The sequence below is a fragment of the Vulpes vulpes genome, chromosome X (assembly GCF_048418805.1).
Source record: "Vulpes vulpes isolate BD-2025 chromosome X, VulVul3, whole genome shotgun sequence".
In the NCBI taxonomy this organism is placed as follows: domain Eukaryota; kingdom Metazoa; phylum Chordata; class Mammalia; order Carnivora; family Canidae; genus Vulpes; species Vulpes vulpes.
In genome coordinates, this window is record NC_132796.1 from 82549324 (window position 1) to 82569780 (window position 20457).

The 20457-nt window shown below is 42.0% G+C and overlaps 1 protein-coding gene across 5 annotated transcripts in view; it reads right to left on the reverse strand.

The window, feature by feature from the left end:
* Nucleotides 1-11157: 11157 nt before the first annotated feature.
* Nucleotides 11158-20457, reverse strand: part of AMOT (angiomotin) — a 65352-nt gene continuing 56052 nt past the window's right edge. For all 5 annotated transcript variants that reach the window (XM_025983879.2, XM_072743352.1, XM_072743353.1 and 2 more), the window contains 4 exons: nucleotides 18332-18454; nucleotides 17349-17581; nucleotides 15380-16084; nucleotides 11158-14852 (listed from right to left, as the gene is read on the reverse strand). In XM_025983879.2, the coding sequence (XP_025839664.1) occupies nucleotides 14755-14852; nucleotides 15380-16084; nucleotides 17349-17581; nucleotides 18332-18454 (1159 nt within the window). In that variant the 3' untranslated portion in view covers nucleotides 11158-14754. The remainder of the gene's footprint in view (nucleotides 14853-15379; nucleotides 16085-17348; nucleotides 17582-18331; nucleotides 18455-20457) is intronic.

Here is a 20457-nt window from a genome sequence, read left to right on the forward strand (position 1 = left end):
TCCAAATTCCAATCACTGTCCACCTTCTCCCCCCACATTGGGACACTCTCCTTGTTCTCTCATTTCCTGAATCCCTGCTTCTTCCCCATCTGTGCCCTAGTTTATAAAACAAGAGCTATCTGCAATTTAAGTGTCTTAATTAGATAGAGAGGACACACAGGGGAGGAGAGGGGAGGTTGCAGGTAAGAGAAAGAGGGGACTTTACATGTAGACCAAAGTACATGAAATTAGGGTGAAGTCCAGACCAAAGGTGGTGTTGATGGTGTTGATCTTGATCTGGAAGAAGCATGCCTTATCCCCAGAGACTGACAGGGGCAGAAAAAAGATGAGTAGAGCCATAGGTAAGTTTGCTATTGGAGAGGGCTGGGAATTGAGGGTGGTCATAAGGCTGATTTAGAGCTGGTTAACACCAGCATGGCAACAGCAGCTGATTGAACTGAAGCATATTCTGAGTGGTCAATGGCATGTTCTATTACTATATATTTTTAATATGAACCTCATATTTCCACCTGAAAACTGCTTTCACATTGGGGTGGGAGTTGAGGCGAACCGTGAGTGAGGGAGGTGGGTATTTGGAGGACAAGTGAGAAGAATGCTTTGTCTGGAATACTTTCTCTTTTTAATTTAAATTAATTAATTAACATATAATGTATTATTAGTTTCAGAGGTAGAGTCCAGTGATTCATCAGTTGCATAGAACACCAAGTGCTCATTACATCAAGTGCCCTCCTTAATGCCCATCACCCAATTATCCTTTGTCCTGACCCACCTCCCCTCTGGCAACCCTCAGTTTGTTTCCTAGAGTTCAGTATCTCTTATGATTTGCCTCCCTCTCAATTCCATCCACATCGCTGCAAATGTAAGATTTCATCCTTTTTGATGGCTAAGTAATATGTGTATACATACCACATCTTCTTTATCCATTCATCTGTTGGTAGATATCTAGGCTCTTTCCATATTTTGCCTATTGTAGACATTACTGATATAAACATTGGTGTGTAGTTGCCCCTTTGGATCACTATGTTTGTATTCTTTGGGGTAAATACCTAGTAGTACAATTGTTGGGTCATAGGGTAGCTGTATTTTTAACTTCTTGGGGAGCCTCCATACTGTTTTCCAGAGTGGCTGCAACAGCTTACATTCCCACCAACAGTGTAAGAGAGTCTTCCTTTCACCAACATCTGTTGTTTCTTGTGTTGTTAATTTTAGCCATTCTGAATGGCGTGAGGTGGTTATCTCATTATGGTTTTGATTTGTGTTTCCCTGATGTCAAGTGATGTTGAGCATTTTTCATGTGTCTGTTGGCCATGTGTAGGTCATCTTTGGAGAAATGTCTGTTCGTGTCTTCTTTCACTTCTTTACTGGATTTTTTTGGGGGGGCGTTGAGTTTGATAAGTTCTTTATAGATTTTGGATACTAGCCCTTTATCTGATAAGACATTTGCAAATATCTTCTCCGATTTAGTAGGTTGTCTTGGTTTTTGTCAACTATTTACTTTGTTGTGCAAAAGCTTTTTATCTTGATGAAGTTCCAATACTTCATTTTTGCTTTTGTTTTCCTTGCCTTTGGAGATGTGTTTAGCAAGAAGTTGCTGCAACAGAGGTCAAAGAGGTTGCTGCCTGTGTTCTCCTCTAGGATTTTGATGGATTCCTATCTCACATGTGGGTCTTTCATCTATTTTGAGTTTATTTTGTGTATGGTCCAGTTTCATTCTTCTCCATGTGGCTCTCCAATTTTTCCAACACCATTTGTTTAAGAGACTGTCTTTTTTCCCTTGGATATTTTTTCCTGCTTTGTCGAAGATCAGTTGACCATAGAGTTGACAGTCCATTTCTGGGTTCTCTATTCTGTTCCATTGATCTGTGTGTCTGTTTTTGTGCCAGTACCACACTGTCTTGATGATTACAGCTTTGTAATATAGATTGAAGTCTGGCATTGTGATGTCACCAGCTTTGGTGTTCTTTTTTCAACATTCTGTTGGCTATTTGGGGTCTTTTCTGGTTCCATATAAATTTTAGGATTATTTGTTCCAGCTCTGTGAAAAATGTTGATGGTATTTTGATATGAATTGCACTGAATGTGTAGATTGCTCTGGGTAAGATGATACTCTATGTTGAAAACCCAAAATACTCCACCAAAAATGGCTAGAACTCACATAGGAATTCAGCAAAGTGTGAGGATATAAAATCAATGCACAGAAATCAGTTGCATTTCTATACACTATCAATAAGGCTGAAGAAAGAGAAATTAAGAAATTGACCTCATTTATAATTGCACCAAAAGCCATAAGATACCTAGGAATAAACCTAACCAAAGAGGTAAAGGTCTGTACTCTGACAACTATAGAACATTTATGAAAGAAATTGGAGAAGACACAAAGAACTGGAAAAACATTCCATGCTTATGGATTGGAAGAACAAATATTATTAAAATGTGTGAGATACTTTCTGAGGGAACAAGAACCTGGCCAAGAGCAAATATAGAAGTTCTCAGCTGAAATTGGAGCCTCTGAAATTGTTGCACCAATTTATTCATCTTTCTCCAGAAACCACAATAGCCTAGATACAGGAATGGAGAATATAGTTTGCTGGATTGAAAAAAAAAAGTTAGTGAGCACTTACTTTTTTTTTTAAAGTAGGTCTCACACCCAATGGAGCTGTGGGGCTCAAACTGATGACCCTGAGTTCAACAGTCAAATGCCCAACTAACTAAGCCACCCAGGCGCTCCAGTGAGCACCTATTTTTTAATCAGGCACTATTCTAGGTTCTAAGGATATAATAATGAGCAAAAATAGGGTGATTGACAATATCAAACAGTGCATGTAAGCATTTTTCCTTCCATTCCCTGGGAAATCACACAAAAGCAACAAGGAGAATAAAAGAAACCCTACAATCTTCATCTATCCACTAAGACAGATATATACAGACGCAAAAATGAACTTGCAGCTTCCAAAAGTATCTGAGATAAGAGAGAAATGGGAAGAAAGGATGGGAAGTGAAGAACTGAGAGCATAGCAAGAGCCTAGCAGATCTCAGGAAGCTTCAACAAAAATATACTTCCTGAAACTGACTGGTACATCCTTACTTGTAAAAGCTATGTCTCTAGCTTGCAATAACAGGTCTAGGCACTAGGATGAGTAGATCAGGGGTCTTCCCGAACTAGATTTGGCTCAGATGACTGATGAGGTGGGACTAGCCAAGGAACCACAGAGAAGCCACATTTTCAGGAAGATATCTGCCTCTCTGCCTCCAGAGAATTGAGCTTTTGGATAGTGAAACATGGAAGGCTACTCTGGCCCATTTTCCATAGTGAGAATCTTCTGCAAATAACTGAGACCAGATAATCCAAATCAAGGGTGGGTAATAAAAAAGGAACTGACACAGTATTGACAAAAGTATACTGTCTTAAGAAGTGGAAAAGAGCAACAAAAACAAAACACCATTAAAAAAGTATACTGCTGAGGGATCCCTGGGTGGCGCAGCGGTTTGGCGCCTGCCTTTGGCCCAGGGCGCGATCCTGGAGACCCGGGATCGAATCCCACGTCGGGCTCCCGGTGCATGGAGCCTGCTTCTCGCTCTGCCTATGTCTCTGCCTCTCTCTCTCTCTCTGTATGACTATCATAAATAAATAATAAAAAAAAATTAAAAAAAAAAGTATACTGCTGAGTAGATAGAAATTGTATGCAAATATTCCTCCATAAAATTAAAAAAAATAGTGAAGTAACTAATCTGCTGACAAATACAAAGCAGCCATGAAGAAATTGGAAGAGACGATGTTACAACAGAAGTTTAAACTAGCAGAACTCAGTGGAATGATCATATTCTGAGTATATTTTGAAGGTGGAATTGATGAGATTTGCTGATGGATTGATTGGATGTGGGATGTGAATTGCATGGGCCCATACCAGTGCTGTTGGAGGGTGGGTCTCTGCTGTGATCACTAACTTCAGGTGCCAACTTCACTAGGCCATGGTGCCCAGTTGTTTGGTCAAATACCACTGGAGGTGTTGCTATGAAGATATCTTTTTAGATTAGAATTAACATTTAAATCGGTAGACTTTGTATAAAGCACATTACCCTTCATAATATGGGTAGGCCCCATCCAATTAGTTGAATGCCTTAACAGCAAAGACTGTTTCCCAGAGTAAATGCAATTCTGCCTCAGTATTTTGGACTTGCCAGTTTCTCTCATACATATACATATACATATACATATACATATACATATACATATACATATACTGTTGTTGTTTCTCTGGAGAACCCCATTATAACTGTTGTCTCTTTCCACTCTGATTTACTTCCATTACATTCTCTCTCATCTTCCAGATCTAACAAAGGGGAAGTTCAGTTGGAGATCAATTTAGTTTGTGATCAGTGACATATATTTATGTGGTTTGTAGTCAGTCCTGTGTATAGATAAATTATTGATAAACCATCCTAGTAAAAGAATAGACTCCAGAAATATCCCAGCTTCTCACTCTGCTGACCTATCCAGCATGGTAATACAAAGGTGCAAAGCCAGAGGTCTTAGCACTATACGAACATGTCTTATGGTCCTTGACACTGAAAACATGTAAGGTTTGAAATGTATGGATCCAGAAGCCGAGCCATGTTAAATGCCTTCAGCCACCTGATTTGCAAAATAGTATGTAGAATATTCGGTTCTCACTAATGTATAAAGACAGAGGACGTTTTGTTTCATTAAGAATATACTCAATAATGTAGTGTATACAACTATGCATAGCACTTTTACTCATTTTGTGATGGGAATTACATAAAATACAATTTATCAGAATTCTTATATTTGTAAAGGACAAACCTGGATCAGTTCGACGACCATCAGTTCTACTTCAGGTATGTAAAGTTGCATGTGTCAGCTTTTCAACTATCAATAATAACAGTACATTTTCATCAACCATGCTAGCAAAGCCTAAATTATTTTCCCATTCTCTCTATAGAAAAGGATATTATAAAACCATTATCATATGAAGAAGAAAACAAAAATATGATGGAAAGTATAGGAAAATAGTACTATGGAGGTGCGTTGGGCAGTTAATAAAAAATAATGTGTTGATATCACCTCACATCTGTCAGAATGGCTAAAATCAACAACACAAGAAATAACAGGTGTTGGCGAGGATGTGGAGAAAGGGGAACCCTCTTGCACTGTTGGTGGGAGTGCAAACTGGCACAGTGACTCTGGAAAACAGTATGGAGTTTCCTCAGAAAGTTAAAAGTAGAACTACCCTATGATCCAGCTACTGCACTACTATGTATATACCCAAAGGATACAAAAATACCAATTCAAAGGGATACATGCATCCTGATGTTTATAACAGCATTATCTACAAGAGCCAAATTATGGAAACAGACCATGAATCCATGATGAATGGATAACAATGTAGTATATACAATGGAATATTACCAGCCATAAAAAAGAATGAAATTTTGCCACATGCAATGACATGGATGGAGCTAGAGGGAATTATGCTAAGCAAAATAAGTTAGTCAGAGAATGACAAATATCATATTATTTCACTTATATGTGGAATTTAAGAAACAAAACAAACAGGTGATGGGGATCAAGGAGGGCACTTGTTGTGATGACCATTGAGTATTGTACGGAAGTGTTAAATCACTAAATTCTACACCTGAAACTAATATTACACTCTGTTAACTAACTGGAATTTAAATAAAAACTTTAAAAAGTAATATTTTGTTTTTATTTATTATCATGCTTGTGATATTTGTCAGCTTTTAAAAATTATAATTAGTTGTGATTTCTCATTCTAAATAAATAGTATCTAGTGTATGCGTAACTTTTTAAGGTCCTTTTTAATTAAGAGGATCTTCCAAATGGTCTAAACTTCAAGAATCACAAGATGTGGACCTCCCCCGGGCATGGGAGAAGAGAAAGAAGAGTTCTAAGAAATACATGCTTTTTATTTTTTGGATCCTTTAACTTTGACTGTTGGGAAGAATACAAATTCTATGTGTTTGTTGTGCAACTAGTTTCTAACACTTAACGGGTTACAAAAAAGTCATTTCTCTTTCCCCTTTCCATAGCTCCACTTAGTCCCAAGGTGTAATGGTGGCTCAGTAAGTGTCTTCCTTTTCTTGGCCATCTACTGCAGTGTGACACATGCCTTGATTATTTCCCTTCTACTCTCCTTTGTTGGTGCCACTCAGTCCCCTACAATTGGATAAATGCAAATTATCATTGACTCATGGCTTAAAAGAAATGTAAACTATCCTGCTTTCCTCCTGTTCTGATCTCAGATTTTCCTGGGAAATTTATTCTTGTGGACATGTCTTCTTTGGAAAATGACAGGCCTAGTAAGAGATCAGATTGGGTATAGCCAAGACCGAATAAAATGTCAAGCATGGGCACAACTAGTGGGGAAGAAATTGAAGCTTGATGAATAGCTCTTAGGCCTACAGAATATTTTCAGTATATTCAGTTTTTAAAATGTCTTTTATCCATGCCACATGGCCAATTCTGGGTGCAAGTGAAAGAATCTATGACCTCAGAGGTAGTATTTAGTCTCATGGAGTCAAGGAATGTTAAGAGCCAGAAGGAACACTAGAGACCATAATCCTTTGACCTCATATTACAGAACAGTCACTGGGGCTAAATGAGCTGGCCAAGGTCATAAATATGGTTGTGGTTGTTTCAAAGTCTATAACCCATGTAAATCAATAATAAAAGTAACCAACAACATGTCTTGTTTGATCAGACACTTAAGTGGATCCACTTAAGAGTCATATCTGGGGAGAAGAGACAGCCATTTCGCCATCAATGCTAAGGGTGAATGAAGAAAATAAGATGGCTGCCTATTGAAGTAGAGGTATGTGTGAGAGCTAATGTCCAAACTGGGCATATTCATTTAACTTTGTGCAGTTGGGTGTCAATTATATAGCAGGGAGACTGAAGAGGGTAAGGGAAGTAAGATAAATAAATGCCAGGAAATTCTCAGCCAATGTTTGTCCAAGTATGTAGTCTCAGGATGAGCTACATCAAAATCTCCCAGGAAGTTTGTTACAATGAGAATTCCTGGGGCTTACTTACCCTGGAACACTACAGGGTAAACTGCTCTGGGGGCAAGACCAGGTGGTGGGCAGTGAATAAACACTTGAGGTGATTCCAATACAGATGGTTTGGAGAGGCCTTTAAGAAGTACTGTTCTAGGTTAACATCAGAGAAAATAATGACACCATAGCAGTGGTGTCCTGTAAGCATGAGAACAGAAGATACTCAGAACAAAGCATGATGATGACCCTGCTGGAATAAGAGTTCAAGATATCTGGGTTTTAATTTTAAATCCATCAACCGTAGAACTTCGGGTTAGTTGTTTTACATTTTGTGACGCACTTTATTCACTTTGCAATGGGAAACTCGAAAGATTTTAAGCAGAGGAATGACATGATATAGATTATAGTTGCTGCTGCATTAATATAAACACAAATGCTAGAATAAATATATTGTTGCTGAATAAATATAATTAAATAGTAGTACAAGAGTAGACATGGCACAAAAGTTAATATGCTGTCAAAATAGTCTAGGTGAGGGCAGCCCGGTTGGTTCAGCAGTTTAACGCCTCCTTCAGCCCAGGGCATGATCCTGGAGACCGGGGATCGAGTCCCACATTGGGCTCCCTGCATGGAGCCTGCTTCTCCCTCTGCCTGTGTCTCTACCTCTCTCTTTCTCTCTCTCTCTCTCTCGCTCTTTCTCAGGAATAAATGAATAAAATCTTTTTTAAAAATAAAAGAAAAAAAACAAAACAAAGCAAAAAACAAAATAGTCTAGGTGAAAGATAGTGGTAGCCTAAAATAGGTTGTTGCCTATAGTTGGAAAGTAGTGAATGGATTTTGTTCATTTTGTTAGGATTAATGATGGATTGGGTAACAGCGATGAGGAAGAGGGAGGCATCAAGGATGACTCATGAGGTTCTGGCTTGCAATGAGTAGTTGAGATTTTACGGGGTATGTGTGATTTGAGGGTTCAGATGATTGAGCATGAAGTCCAGATTAAGTCAGGGCTAAAAGCCTAGGAGGAAATGGCACATCAAAGGATTTCAGATCTCTTGGAAGTCAAAGGGCAGACAGAGTCAGAGTACGAGACCTGGGAGGATGGAAGCCTGTGACCAGAGAGTGGGGGCACTGGTGTATGGAATTTTCATGATGGATCAGTTCTACGTGATGACCAGATCTGGGTTAACCAAAAGCACAGCAGGCTGAAGTGAAGTGGATGTGGAGGTCAGTCAGTGGAGTTGGACAGGACACTGAGCTAATAGGACCAGGATGCTGATTGGGTCATCTGAGCCTGGAGAGGACAATTGTGACTTCTGGGCCAAAATCATCAGTGATCCTAGGATAGTGAACCAATCAGTAGATGATGATAAATAAGGAACAGGTAGATGACAGGGACTTTAAAGGAGCTGGAGCTTTTTTATGAGTGGAGGAGAAATAGCTTGGAACCTGCACTTGGGAGCCTTTAAAGAAAATATATTTCCTTTTTTAGGTTGCTGGGTGGTTCAGCGGTTGGGCATCTGCCTTTGGCTCAGGTCATGATCCCAGGGTCCTGGGATGGAGTCCCACATCTGGCTCCCCACAGGGAGCTGCCTTCTCCCTCTGCCTATATTTCTGCTTCTCTCTGTGTGTCTCTCATGAATAAATAAATATTTTTTAAAAAGAAAATGTATTTCCCTTTGATATTTGGTTGTAGAATGTACCCCTTCAATTTTGAGAAAGTAGGTTTGGTTTAAGGCAGGAGTTGTGAGATCAAACAAAAGCTTTGTAAGTGGCAAAGCATAGACATGCTATTGTCTTGTTTGGTTATATGCTTTGGTTCCAGGAGTAACACTTTACACTTTTCATTGTTAAAAATTTCATTTTCATGCATACTGAAATATTTATGGATGCAATGGTATGATGTCTGGGATGTGCTTCAAAGTAATACAGGGAAGATGGGCAGGGGTTATAAATGAAGGAGTCCCCATGTACTGATAATGCTGAAGCCCACTAACAGACACACAGAGGTGCCTTGTACTATTATGTTTTGTGTATGTTTGAGTTTTTCTTTAATAGAAAGTTACAGAAACCTCATCCTTATAGATTCGGCCCATTGTTTTTGACTGGCACCTGTTTATGTTCTCATTTTGTGAAGCTCTCTTATCCCCTCTTCACGAGGTCCACAAGGACAGATTCTTACCCCATTTTACTAATAAACCTCTCTGATCCTGTGAAGTGACTTATCCAAAGGCAAACATCTGTTTAGCTGCAGACTTAGGACTAGAACTCCCATGTTATATTGACTACTGGACCAGTACCTTCTACTGCCTCATAGAGTGAGCTTGTAAGTTTCCATTAAGAGGTGTTGAAATTTGGAGTAGTTCTCTCCGGCCTTTGATCTTGGAAACAGTGGTCTTCGTTTGATTGCAGGTCCAACAAAGTGACATTGCCTCTGCACATGCTATTCCTGCTGTTAGGGTTAACGCCAACACATCCTTCAAAGCTCAACTTAATCCTCCCACCCCCCTCACACACACATACTCTGCACTGTCCCAACAATCATACTGTCCTTTGCACTGTTCTGAATCTTGTTCAAACTTTTTTCATTTTGTGTGCCACAGCGAATTATAAATATATGTATGTGCATGTCTATGTGTCGTTTTCTCTAGTAAATCAGAACCATGAACTCTTCTTTTTTTTAAATTTTGGGGCCTTTTATGTAATAGCAACATCTTATATGTCATTATTCAACAAGTCAAACATGCCTGAAGCCATTGTTAGGAGCACTCAACAAAAACAAAAACAAACAAACAAACAAACAAACAAAAAAAAACAAAACAAAACATGGGAGCCTAAAATAAAGACCCTGTATTTGGCTGGCTTGTGCACCTGACAGGCAAGTACTGGTATGAAATTTTAGTATTGCTTTCTTTCTGGAAACTGAGTCCTGTCCCCCAGGAGTCTTCACTCAAGTATCAAGGTGACTGCCAAGCACAGAAGAAAGTATTCTAAACCTAAATCACACTACTTTTTTCCCATAAAAACCTTCCTGCAAGAGAAGATGGACTGGGAGAAGGTGGGAAGCAGGAAGTATTTTTTTCTACAACTGTGTAACTCAGATAGACTGTGAATAGCTCATCACAGTAGGGGAGGCCCAGGGGAAGGGGAGATGAAGTACCCACCCAGATGATCACATCAGTTATAATACCAGCTAATATCTACAAAGCTCCTACAATGCAATCTCAGTCACTTTTGGAGGAACACTGAATTTTCTCCCTGCAAATGACCGTTCATTAAGAACTGGGCACGATAGACTTCTGAAAGAAATGCTTCACAAAGCTTTGTAAGAAGGTGTGGTTGACTTGATGCCATCTTCTTCATCCTGAAAAAGCATAATGGGCTTTCACACATAGTTTCCAACACACTCATCATAAATATGAAGGGAATGCAGCCCAACGTCATAACAAATCAAATTTAGAGTCTCGTGAATTCTATATCCTCTTCCCACCCATTTTGCAACACCCATCAAACCAATTTCACTGTAAAAAGTGTCACTGCAGAGCCCAGCTCATGGGGCATCTCATCGTCCTCAGCAGGGTGGGACCTAGCAGTAAACAGGAGGTGCAGGGAGAGCAGTGTGAAGGCAGCTTTAACATTTTCAGTGAAAAAAGCCAACTTGTTTGCAGTTTTGATTTGCTTTTAATAACAAGCTCTCTCAACCAAAACTGATGAATTGGCATAAGAACAAGGGTACAAAAGAAACATCAAGGGGGCCTTCCAAATTGCTAACTAAAGGATGAATTCTCTGCTTTGGGTGGCCATCATTTTATCCCTTGGTAACAGGAGATAAAAAGACGCAAAGCTTTTAATTTATGCTGCCTGAATACAGAAAGGAACTGGTTAGAGCATGTGGCCTGTGGTGTTGTCTTACTTAATACTTTATAATCACATTCCATACTTTAAGCAAATGTAAATTCTGTCGCATGCTGCCCTTGAAAGGCAATTTCAGTGCATACTAAATTGGAGGTAATCACCAATACCTCATAAATAAAGCCTCTGTTGGGTAAACACCGAAGCATTTACCAAACGGCACTGCACTTTAAAATAGCTAACTTTATTGTCAGTGAAAAGATAGGCACAACGTGGATTCAAACCTGCTTAACTTTATTGGAACTAGCTCAATTACAGAACAGGGTCTCGATCATTATGGGGCCACATACATTTTCAACCAAAGGTGCTTCTTCTCTAGCCATCTGCCAACCCCAGCTATCCATTTTATAAACACATGCCATTAATCACAAGGGAGGCCAGAAGGAGGTTTGATGACTCCATGTCACCCATTGTTGCTATTGGAAAAAAATAAACTTCTGACACTTGTCCTACTGATGATGAATGACACTTGAGAGATCTCTTTCCAAGGATCATGGCAGACTGAAATCGATGGCAATTAGCCCATAGTGGATGCCTTCCTTTGAAAACATGTTTAGGAAAAATGCACACATTTGAAGTAACACATTTCATATGTGAATAAGCAATTGAGATAACAGGAGATTGTATGGCTAACAGACATGAGAATATCATTTATAAAAGTTAGTCCCTATGTATACACCTTAAGCTGCCGCATTATGAGTGTTTAGGCTCTTCATAAAAAGTAGTTTGCACAGTTTGTTCATTTTCCAATTGTTGTACCCACCCAACTGTGTAACAAAAGAACACTTGGTGTTTCCTATGGCAGATGATGGCAGATATTTCCATTTCTGCTATCCTATCATCCCAAAGCTCAAAAGCAGCATGGAAAATAAATCCTTCATTGAAACAACAATTCAGATACATGATTTTAAAAGAATGTTGAAGCTACTTTTATTTAATAAAAAATTGTTAATAGCAGTTTTATATCAAGTAAAGTTCATTCTAATGAAGTTTTTCTGTACATGGGACATTGGGGTACAACTGACTTAAAAGGTCCCCAGAGACCACCAGGCAGTACAAGTTAAGACAACAAGGTCACCCTTCTGTCCTGAGGTTCCAGTAAAATGCATAGATAAGTGGGAGTCCAGAAAGAGCCCCCAAATGTTACATATCCACACAACTGTGAAAAGGTGACTAACATGACATTTCTCCCATAAATCGGAATTTTTAAAAGGACACCTATTAGAGATTCTCTGAAAAGGCTGAATCTACCTTCTTTGTAAACAGAATACACTGACATGGACTTCTTCCATCTCTTAGATGTACGATATCACTTTAGCAAATTACCTGGGAGTAAAAACTGAGCCCAAAAGGATTGCCTCTGGTATGAGGGGGCAGAGATGCTGTGGCAAGTTCAAGGTAACCCTCAGCCAAGAACTTCCTCCTTTCCCAAAAATACATGAGTCTAAAGAGATGGCTGCCACATAGTGTGGAATGTAGGACATTTGTCACCTTACAGAATGTGATTAAAATCAGGGCTCCTAGAGCTAGCAAAAATTCTGGCAATGTGTTATAACCACAAAAGGAGTAGATGAGAGGTTTAATTTTATTTGGATTAATTTATTTGTCTAGAAAGTAGCAGTCCTGAAGTTTGCTACTTGTGGCTTCTACTATTTGAGGACTTTCTCCCTTATGGCCAAAGGATAGTATGAATGAGAAGTGAATTAGAAGTAACACAACTACGCTTTTAATTTCTATTTGGGATTCACTTGACGACTGAGGACTAATGTGTAGGATGGTCACTTCATTATTCAAATGTCAATACTGGCTGAAAATCATATCACTCTCCCTCTACCCCACAAAATAATTCCTCTGGAAGAGAATTAGGAATGGCAGAAAAATAATTTTAAATATGCCATTCCTGTGGTCACCGAGGAACCCTCTAAGATGACCTGAGACAGCCAATCCCACAGCAAGAGAAAAAGTGAGGTCAATTTCTTCAGGGGGAGTTTCATGTGACTGCTGAAATGAGGACCAGGGGGAGACCTTGCGAAAGGCACTGCAGGAGAGGCAAGGTAGGAATTTAGAACCTCAGACAGACTACTCAAGCCAGGGACATCTTACAAAATACGTATGCCCTGGTCCATGAAGATGCTTTTTCTTAAAACGAGGCTTGTTGTGGATAAGGGTTTCCCAAAAGAAGCATGGTAATTGGCAGGATGGAAAGCAGTGTTGTGTGAACTTGAAAAAAGTCACGTGACCTCTCTGGGTCTCAGACACGCCTCATCACTAAACTGAGGGGGTAGGGCTCTACTGCTACAGTTCCTTCTGGCCACTATGCCCCACAACATAATATATCAGGCCTACTCTTCTATTTGGCTTCTAACTAACACATCCCCAAAGTTCTACCCCCCACCCTTTACCTAGTACCCCCCGCTCCCCTCACCCTCCCCTACCCCTGAAAACTGATCTTAATGACATTGTCTGCAGATGTGTCACCTTAATGAAGGGCAGAAAGGTGACACAGAGCAGGGACCGGGGCAATCAGCAGCCATTTTGCATCCCTGGAGGCAGCTCTATGACAAAGCTTGGAGCCATGGCCTCCTTGGTCCCTATCCACATGCGCATTTCCTGCTGCTCTCCAAAGGTATTCTGAGATGGAGTCACTGGCAGTAAGACGGCATAGCTAAGGATACATCTACAGCCCATGTCTTCCCCGGCTGCAGCACAGTACTTTGGGCTTCTGATGCTATTCCCTTGGAGGTGATAGTCAACTATGCCTTTTAAAACGTATGCTAAGAATTGGGGAAAACAAGAGGAGTTCTTTCAGGGTAGTCACCAGAGATTCAAAGCATTCGGCCCATCACCAGAAATGCTTCCTCGTTTTGCCAATGACTAGAAATTTGAGACTGGTGACACAGCCAGTGAGTCTGTGCTGGAGAAGAAATAAACGCTAAGCAGATTGGTCTCAGGAAAGGCAAGCGAGCTGTGCTGGTGGCCACACACAGCACCTCATGCAACTCTCCATCAAGGCCTCTGATGGTCTAACTCCCTACGAAAGAGGAAGTTATACATCATCACACAGCTAATTTACTCTCCTAGCATCTGAAAGCAATATATTAATTATCCAAATGCATAAATTACTCCAGAGTATATATATGAAATGTATGAACTTCCACGAGGGAACCAAAAGAATCCACTTCCAAAGCACCACTGAAATGAAGATAAACTCCTGGCACAGGGCAGCTGGGAAATCGGGAGGGAAAATTAGCTCCAGCACCCTTCCACACCCCAATATCCCCTGCCTTTTCTCCAGCTTACATAGCTCCCAAAACTATTCTCTTCCAAGAGCCTGAGATGAGAGCTCTCTCTCTCTCTGGATGCTGCCTAGATGGTAAGTGTACAAAACAGCACACGTGCAAATTCTCTCTGGCTTCCCACTTCTGAACTACATGTTACACACTGCCTTCCAAACGTACTGTGCTCTTCAATAAAAATGATCTGGAATATGGCAAGGCTAAATAAAATGACACATGTTGAAAACATTCATGTACATCCAGCTATTAACAGTCCTAGCATTTGTATAAATCCCAACAATAAACTTCAGAGCACAGTCTGATTAATCGGTCTTTAGAGGTAACACTCTAAGTGTGTACCAGACTAGGCTGGAGTTTGTATGGTGTTACTTAAGTACTACATCGTCTCAATAGAAAGCCCCTTTAAAGAACATCCCCCCCAACCCTAGTCCTCACCCTCAAAATAAGAACAAACAAAAGGGAAAAATGATTAAAAGCACTCTTGCTGAGCAACCGCAGCTCTCGGATGTGCCGTTTAGATGAGATATTCTACCATCTCTGCATCAGGCTCTTGTCCCAGGAGGTGAATGGGAGCTTTCCTTTCCAGAGTATTGGAGTGGAAAACAGGGCCATCTAAACAGAGACAGGGGATTAGAAAGCAGTTAGGGATAAGGTGACGATTCCTAGAAACAGACACCTTCCAAGCCACGAAGCCAATGGCAAAGTGAGACTTGCCTGACACCCCCTCCCCGTGTCCACCTGAACATTTGCTTCTACTAGGAGAAGGGCCTTGGCTCACCCCGGTTCCCATCCTGGTGTCCCAAGAAGCCATTTACAGACGCTGCCCTTGTGCCTTGTGATCCATTCCCTTTAGCACATGAACGACTGTGGCCAAGTGACCAGCGGGTCAACAAACCACCTGTAATTGAGGGCAGAACCCAAAGCTTCCCCAGTATGGACAATCATTACCTGTCTTGAACATAAAGACTCCTAACTCTGGGAAACGAACTAGGGGTGGTGGAAGGGGAGGAGGGTGGGGGGTGGGGGGAATGGGTGACAGGCACTGAGGGGGACACTTGACGGGATGAGCACTGGGTGTTATTCTTTATGTTGGTAAATTGAACACCAATAAAAATTAATTTATTAAAAAAAATCATTACCTGTCTTATCGGGATTGCAGGTCACGCTTGGTATAGACAAACGACGGGACCCAGAACTGGCAGCTGGACTTGAAGAAGCCTCAGCCGGAGCCAGGGCCAGAGCTGGAGCTGGAGCTGGAGGAGAAGCCGCAGCCGGAGCTGGAGTTGGTGCCTGAGTCGGAGCCGAAGCAGAAGCCTGAGACGCTTGCGGAGCCAAAACTGGAGCGGTAGCCGAAGCTGGAAGCGGAGCCGGAGCAGCTGAGGCAACCTGAACAGCAGCAGTGGGAGCAACAGCAGCAGCAGCAGCAGCAGCAGCAGAGGCAGCAGCGGGAATCGGAGTGGCGGGAGCTGAAGAAACAGCAGTAGCAGCGAGGGCAGTGGCAGTGGCCGGAGATGGGGCAGAGGCAGTGGCAGCTGGAGCGGCGGCAGCAGCAACAGCAACTGGAGCGGCGGCTACCATGGTGGTGGTGGTGGCGGCAGCGGTGGCAGTGTTGGTGGCTGCGTTGGCAGTGATGGCGGCAGCAGCAGCGGCAGAAGCAGCTGGCATGGGAACAGAGATGGGAGCGACAGCGGCGGTCTTGTTTGGTTCCGATCCCCGTTCCGTCTGGGTGCTGCAGTCACGGCTGCCCGTCTTGGAGTGAGCAGACAGCAGGGGCGTGGACGGCGGCACTGGCGATGGGGTGGAAGGGACGGACTCGGCCCGGTAGTCTCCACCCAGGAGAATACCTATAAGGGGAGAAAGAGACAGGGGTTAGGCAGGTATGGGTTCCTGGGACCCAGATGCACACGTCTACTGGCCCTCTTCTTCCATGTAGAAGGTTCAGGAGGAACTTTCCTTGTGCCTCCGGAGAACCCAGAAGGCGGGTGTGGCAGGTTCATCCCACCTGGTCCTCACTCTCCACCCCAGCACCGTGGATGACACTTTTAGGTGTCCTGTGAATCAGTTTTGATTTTTTTCCAACGGCCACTGATTTCCAGTGAGCTTTCAGAATGCTTCTAGTCAGTTCCACTTATCACCCACATCATCCACTACCAGTCAGCTGGGAAGGATTGGGGAAAGAAGTTTGTAGTCATGGATGAGTGTGAAAATAATTTTGTAAATGAAGGTTCTAATCAAGACCGTGGTCCCTGGAAAGCGTCCTCTAGCCAAGGGATACTGCAAGTGTCCGAGAACCAAGAGGGATATCAGAAACAACAAAAAGACCTAAAATTAAAATACAAAGCTGGTTTTCTCAGGATCTAAAAATGTACCTCATGGTGTCCATGATATTTCTGGGGTTTTGATTAGAGGGTAAGGCATGGACAGGAATGGAATGAAAAAGTACATTCCATTCTCATCTCAGAACATTCTGATAACAAAAACCTGCCACCCAGCATCATTTAGCTTAACTAGAACTCTGAGTCCTTCTATTATATAGGAGGAAAGAACAGAGAAGATCTGGAATTCTGAAATCTTGACTGACATGAAGCTCATGTGGGCTTTGGACAAAGACTAAAGATCTCAAGTGGCAAGGTCAGATCTGAGAATTTTTAAAAGGAAACTGAAGTTATCTTCCTTCCCACCCAAGGAGAACTCAGAACTCTTATCTTTGAAGGCCTTGGATTCAATCAATGTTCTTTCAGTGAGATATCAAAATGTGGAAGAGCTCCTTTCAGGAGGATAGAAACCCAACCTGGTATATATCATCCTCGCTAGAATGTGGACCATCGCTCCTTTTCCTTGCTGAATGGGCACATATCTAAGTCAGGGCTCTCTTTATTTTATTTTTTTAAAGATTTTACTTATTTATTCAAGAGAGACACAGAAAGAGAGGTAGACACATAGGCAGAGGGAGAAGCAGGCTCCCCACAGGGAGCTTGATGTGGGACTTGATCCCAGAACCCCAAGATCACAACCTGAGCCGAAGGCAGATGCTCAACCACTAAGCCACCCAGGCATCCCCAGGGCTCTCTTTAAATGGGTCACATTAATTGTCTTTACTGTCATTACCTAGGCTCCCCTTCCAGCTCTTGTCATCTCGCTTTTCCTCCATGATGGGGGTGCCAGTCAGGGTGGAAGAATGTGAGAGCAAGCCTGATCCAGCATTGGAAATGGACATTAGAGACTTTGCTGGTCGCATGGATGACAGCTGCTCTGTCTTACTTGGCTCCTTCCGGGAACGCTGCTGGAGTACTTTGATCATGGCATCCTTCTCAATAATTTGGGCATGAAGCGTCTTAATCCTAGGAGTCAAAGATAGAGAACATATAAAGATGTTGCTACCTCCATGTTCTGGTCTCATGGCCTTCATGGACTTAAGCTTCCAGTGTCTTTTCAACTAAGGGGTGCTTTAGTTATTTCTGGGTTGTAAAGCAAGGGACAGTGTGCCATGCTTTTTAAAATGCCTTTCTCCACACCCAAATGAACATAGTAGAGCATGTGAGAGTTGTTGCTTAAACCTCATGAGGCCAAAAGAAGGTACTGGTTGTGGGGGAAGCTGCATGTGAGCAGGTAAATCAATGTAGTGGGTACGATAGTGACAAACTGGAGTCAGGGGAACAACGTATTTAGTGAGAAGATAAGAACTTCTATGAATGGGCCACAATTTCAGTTAATAAGTAAATGATCATGAGTTTATAAGAGGTGTCAGGTGCCCTACCTCCAAGTTGGAATGGATGTTTTTTTACTGTGCACTCTGCTGTAACACAGGGCTGAAGTCCGATGCTAGAAAGAATACCCCAGAGTGCAAATACCAGCGATACAGTTCTGGCAGAGGGAATATGGAAAGCAATTACCAAGGCCAATGGGGAAAGCAAGGTAAAGGTCACTGCATTTCAAATCCCAAGTAACAGGCTGGCAGGGATGTGGGGGTCAGGAGAAGCTGTGTTGTCAGGTTTTTCAGCTGTGAATGAAGACGTCTGCCCTTCCCTTCTGATCTATCTGGTCTTGATACCTTCTTCTCAGATCTACCAGGGTCCGGATGGATTTTCTACCTGCCCTCCATGTCAAGGCAACGCTTGTTGGCCATCAAGATTTCTTCTTCCTCTTTCTGAATGCGAGCTTCCAGAGCCGTGTCGTAGCTGGTGTTAGGAGAGTGGCTGATGACTGTTGTGTCCCTGGGAAGGAAGATGACAGTGATGAAGAAGACAAGGCAGCAAAACCAATGAATCCTATCATTTCCCTCCCAAGTCAAAAGTATTGCTGGAAAGCCATAAGCTACAGCGAGACTTGTTAGGAATGGCTGGTTTCTGGATGACTTACTGAAAAGAACCTCCAAGATGGGAAGGTTCAGCACTCAGAGCTAGAAGCGGTTTTCAGCCTGAGAACAGTTAGAAAAGTCAGTGAAGGATTCCATGAGAGAAACACAGGCTTGCCTTCAAAACTAGACAGATAGGCTCCCAAAGCCTTCTGGCTGAGAGTCCCTTCAAGGTTTTCGATCATAGCCGGGTAATGGGAAGATATTTCTATTTCCACTTTATCTTATTATTTATATTACACTTAAGATATAGATTTCCACTTTATTCTCATGACAGTTATGAAAAGGGGAAACGGCTAGACTTTGCTGAAAAACAAAGAATGACAGCCATTGCTACAGATGTATAACAACTATACCCGAATGCTAGAAACAAACTATGAACATATCAACAGTGAAGGTCAGGTAGGGCACGCAAGCCAAGTGAGAAACAGGGCCTTTGAGTCAGTGCCACTTAATTCCTATCTGACCTACATCAGAAACATTCCAGTGCCAACTCAACAAGTCTCACCCCCATGACTGTTCTCTTGCCAGGGTCCCAACTGCACAAGGGACCATCCTGTTTCATTTGAAAGTCTCTAAGGCCATTAACTCAAAGACTCATTAATAAGGAGTAAAGTGTGTGTGTGTGTGTGTGTGTGTGTGTGTGTGTGTGTGAGAGAGAGAGAGAGAGAGAGAGAGAGAGAGAGAGAGAGAAAGAGAAGGAGAAGGAGAAGAAAAAAAAGGAGGAGGAAGAGGAAGAAGGGAAGGCAGTGTTGGTGGGGAGAGGGTCTAGCCCGTGGGTGAGGCTGATGTCTACACAGCACAACTCAAAGACATATGGGAATCCTATATCGTCTTGATAAATGAGGTCATACATCTTTCTTTAGTTCATTTAGAACTAGTGGTAGAAAAAAAGTGAAGGGAATGAAGAAAACTGGATCTCCTTTGAATCACTTGGAGGGAAAGAAAAAGGGATTAGGAAGAATATTGATGTAATTATATTGGTCTTCAAGGAAAGCTGACAATAGACCAAAAAAACAATGAATTGGCACTGTTTCATTATACTTCCTATGAGAACGAGGATCTGTGGGAGAATTTTCTGTTGGCAGCTAGCTGTGTTCTCTTAGCTTAGAGATTGTGACCAGTGCAGATGGGAAGGAAAGGGCAGGGGATAAAGAGGCAGCAAGCTGGTATTAAAGTTAGGGAATTTGGGTGAGTTTACATAAAACCACTGTTTCCCCAAATGCTTGTACTTTATATGCAGAGCTAAAACAATGTATCTGAATGGTGAAATAATTGTAGTGCAAGTGGCTCCCATCAATTGCTAAGTTTGAAATATTTTAGCATCTCAGAATTTTCCACTTGCTCTGGTGAGTTCACGTGCTTATAGTCCTACTGGGAATGGCACTTATGTTCCAAAGTAGCCAAGGGGATATGGCATTGTGCAATGTGGAGAGCACAGGTTCTGACTAGAGACTACACCAGGGTCAAATCCCACTTTCCCAAGTACTCTGCCACTAACAAATTCTATGAGCCCGGTAAGCTCATATGCAAGATATGAAATTTTCTATGCAAGATAGAAATCAGCATTATACCTACATCTCATGGCATTCTGGGGGGGGGGGGGGGAAGAAGTCAAAGTATGCCTGTAAAAGATATGGTGGCAGGCACAGTAAAAACACTGAATACAGTCATCTATTAGTTATGAGAGAAAAGTCTGTAGGTAGAAGAAGAGTAGCAGACAAGATAGTGTGACTTTAAAGAATTTCAGCTCCAAGATAATATCCTGGAGGCAATTCCTGCAGGGCATAGTTCCAATGGGATGGCTGCTTCAGAGCCAGGCCGCTCTAAAGAGTTCATGGTGTCTATGGACACTGGGACATG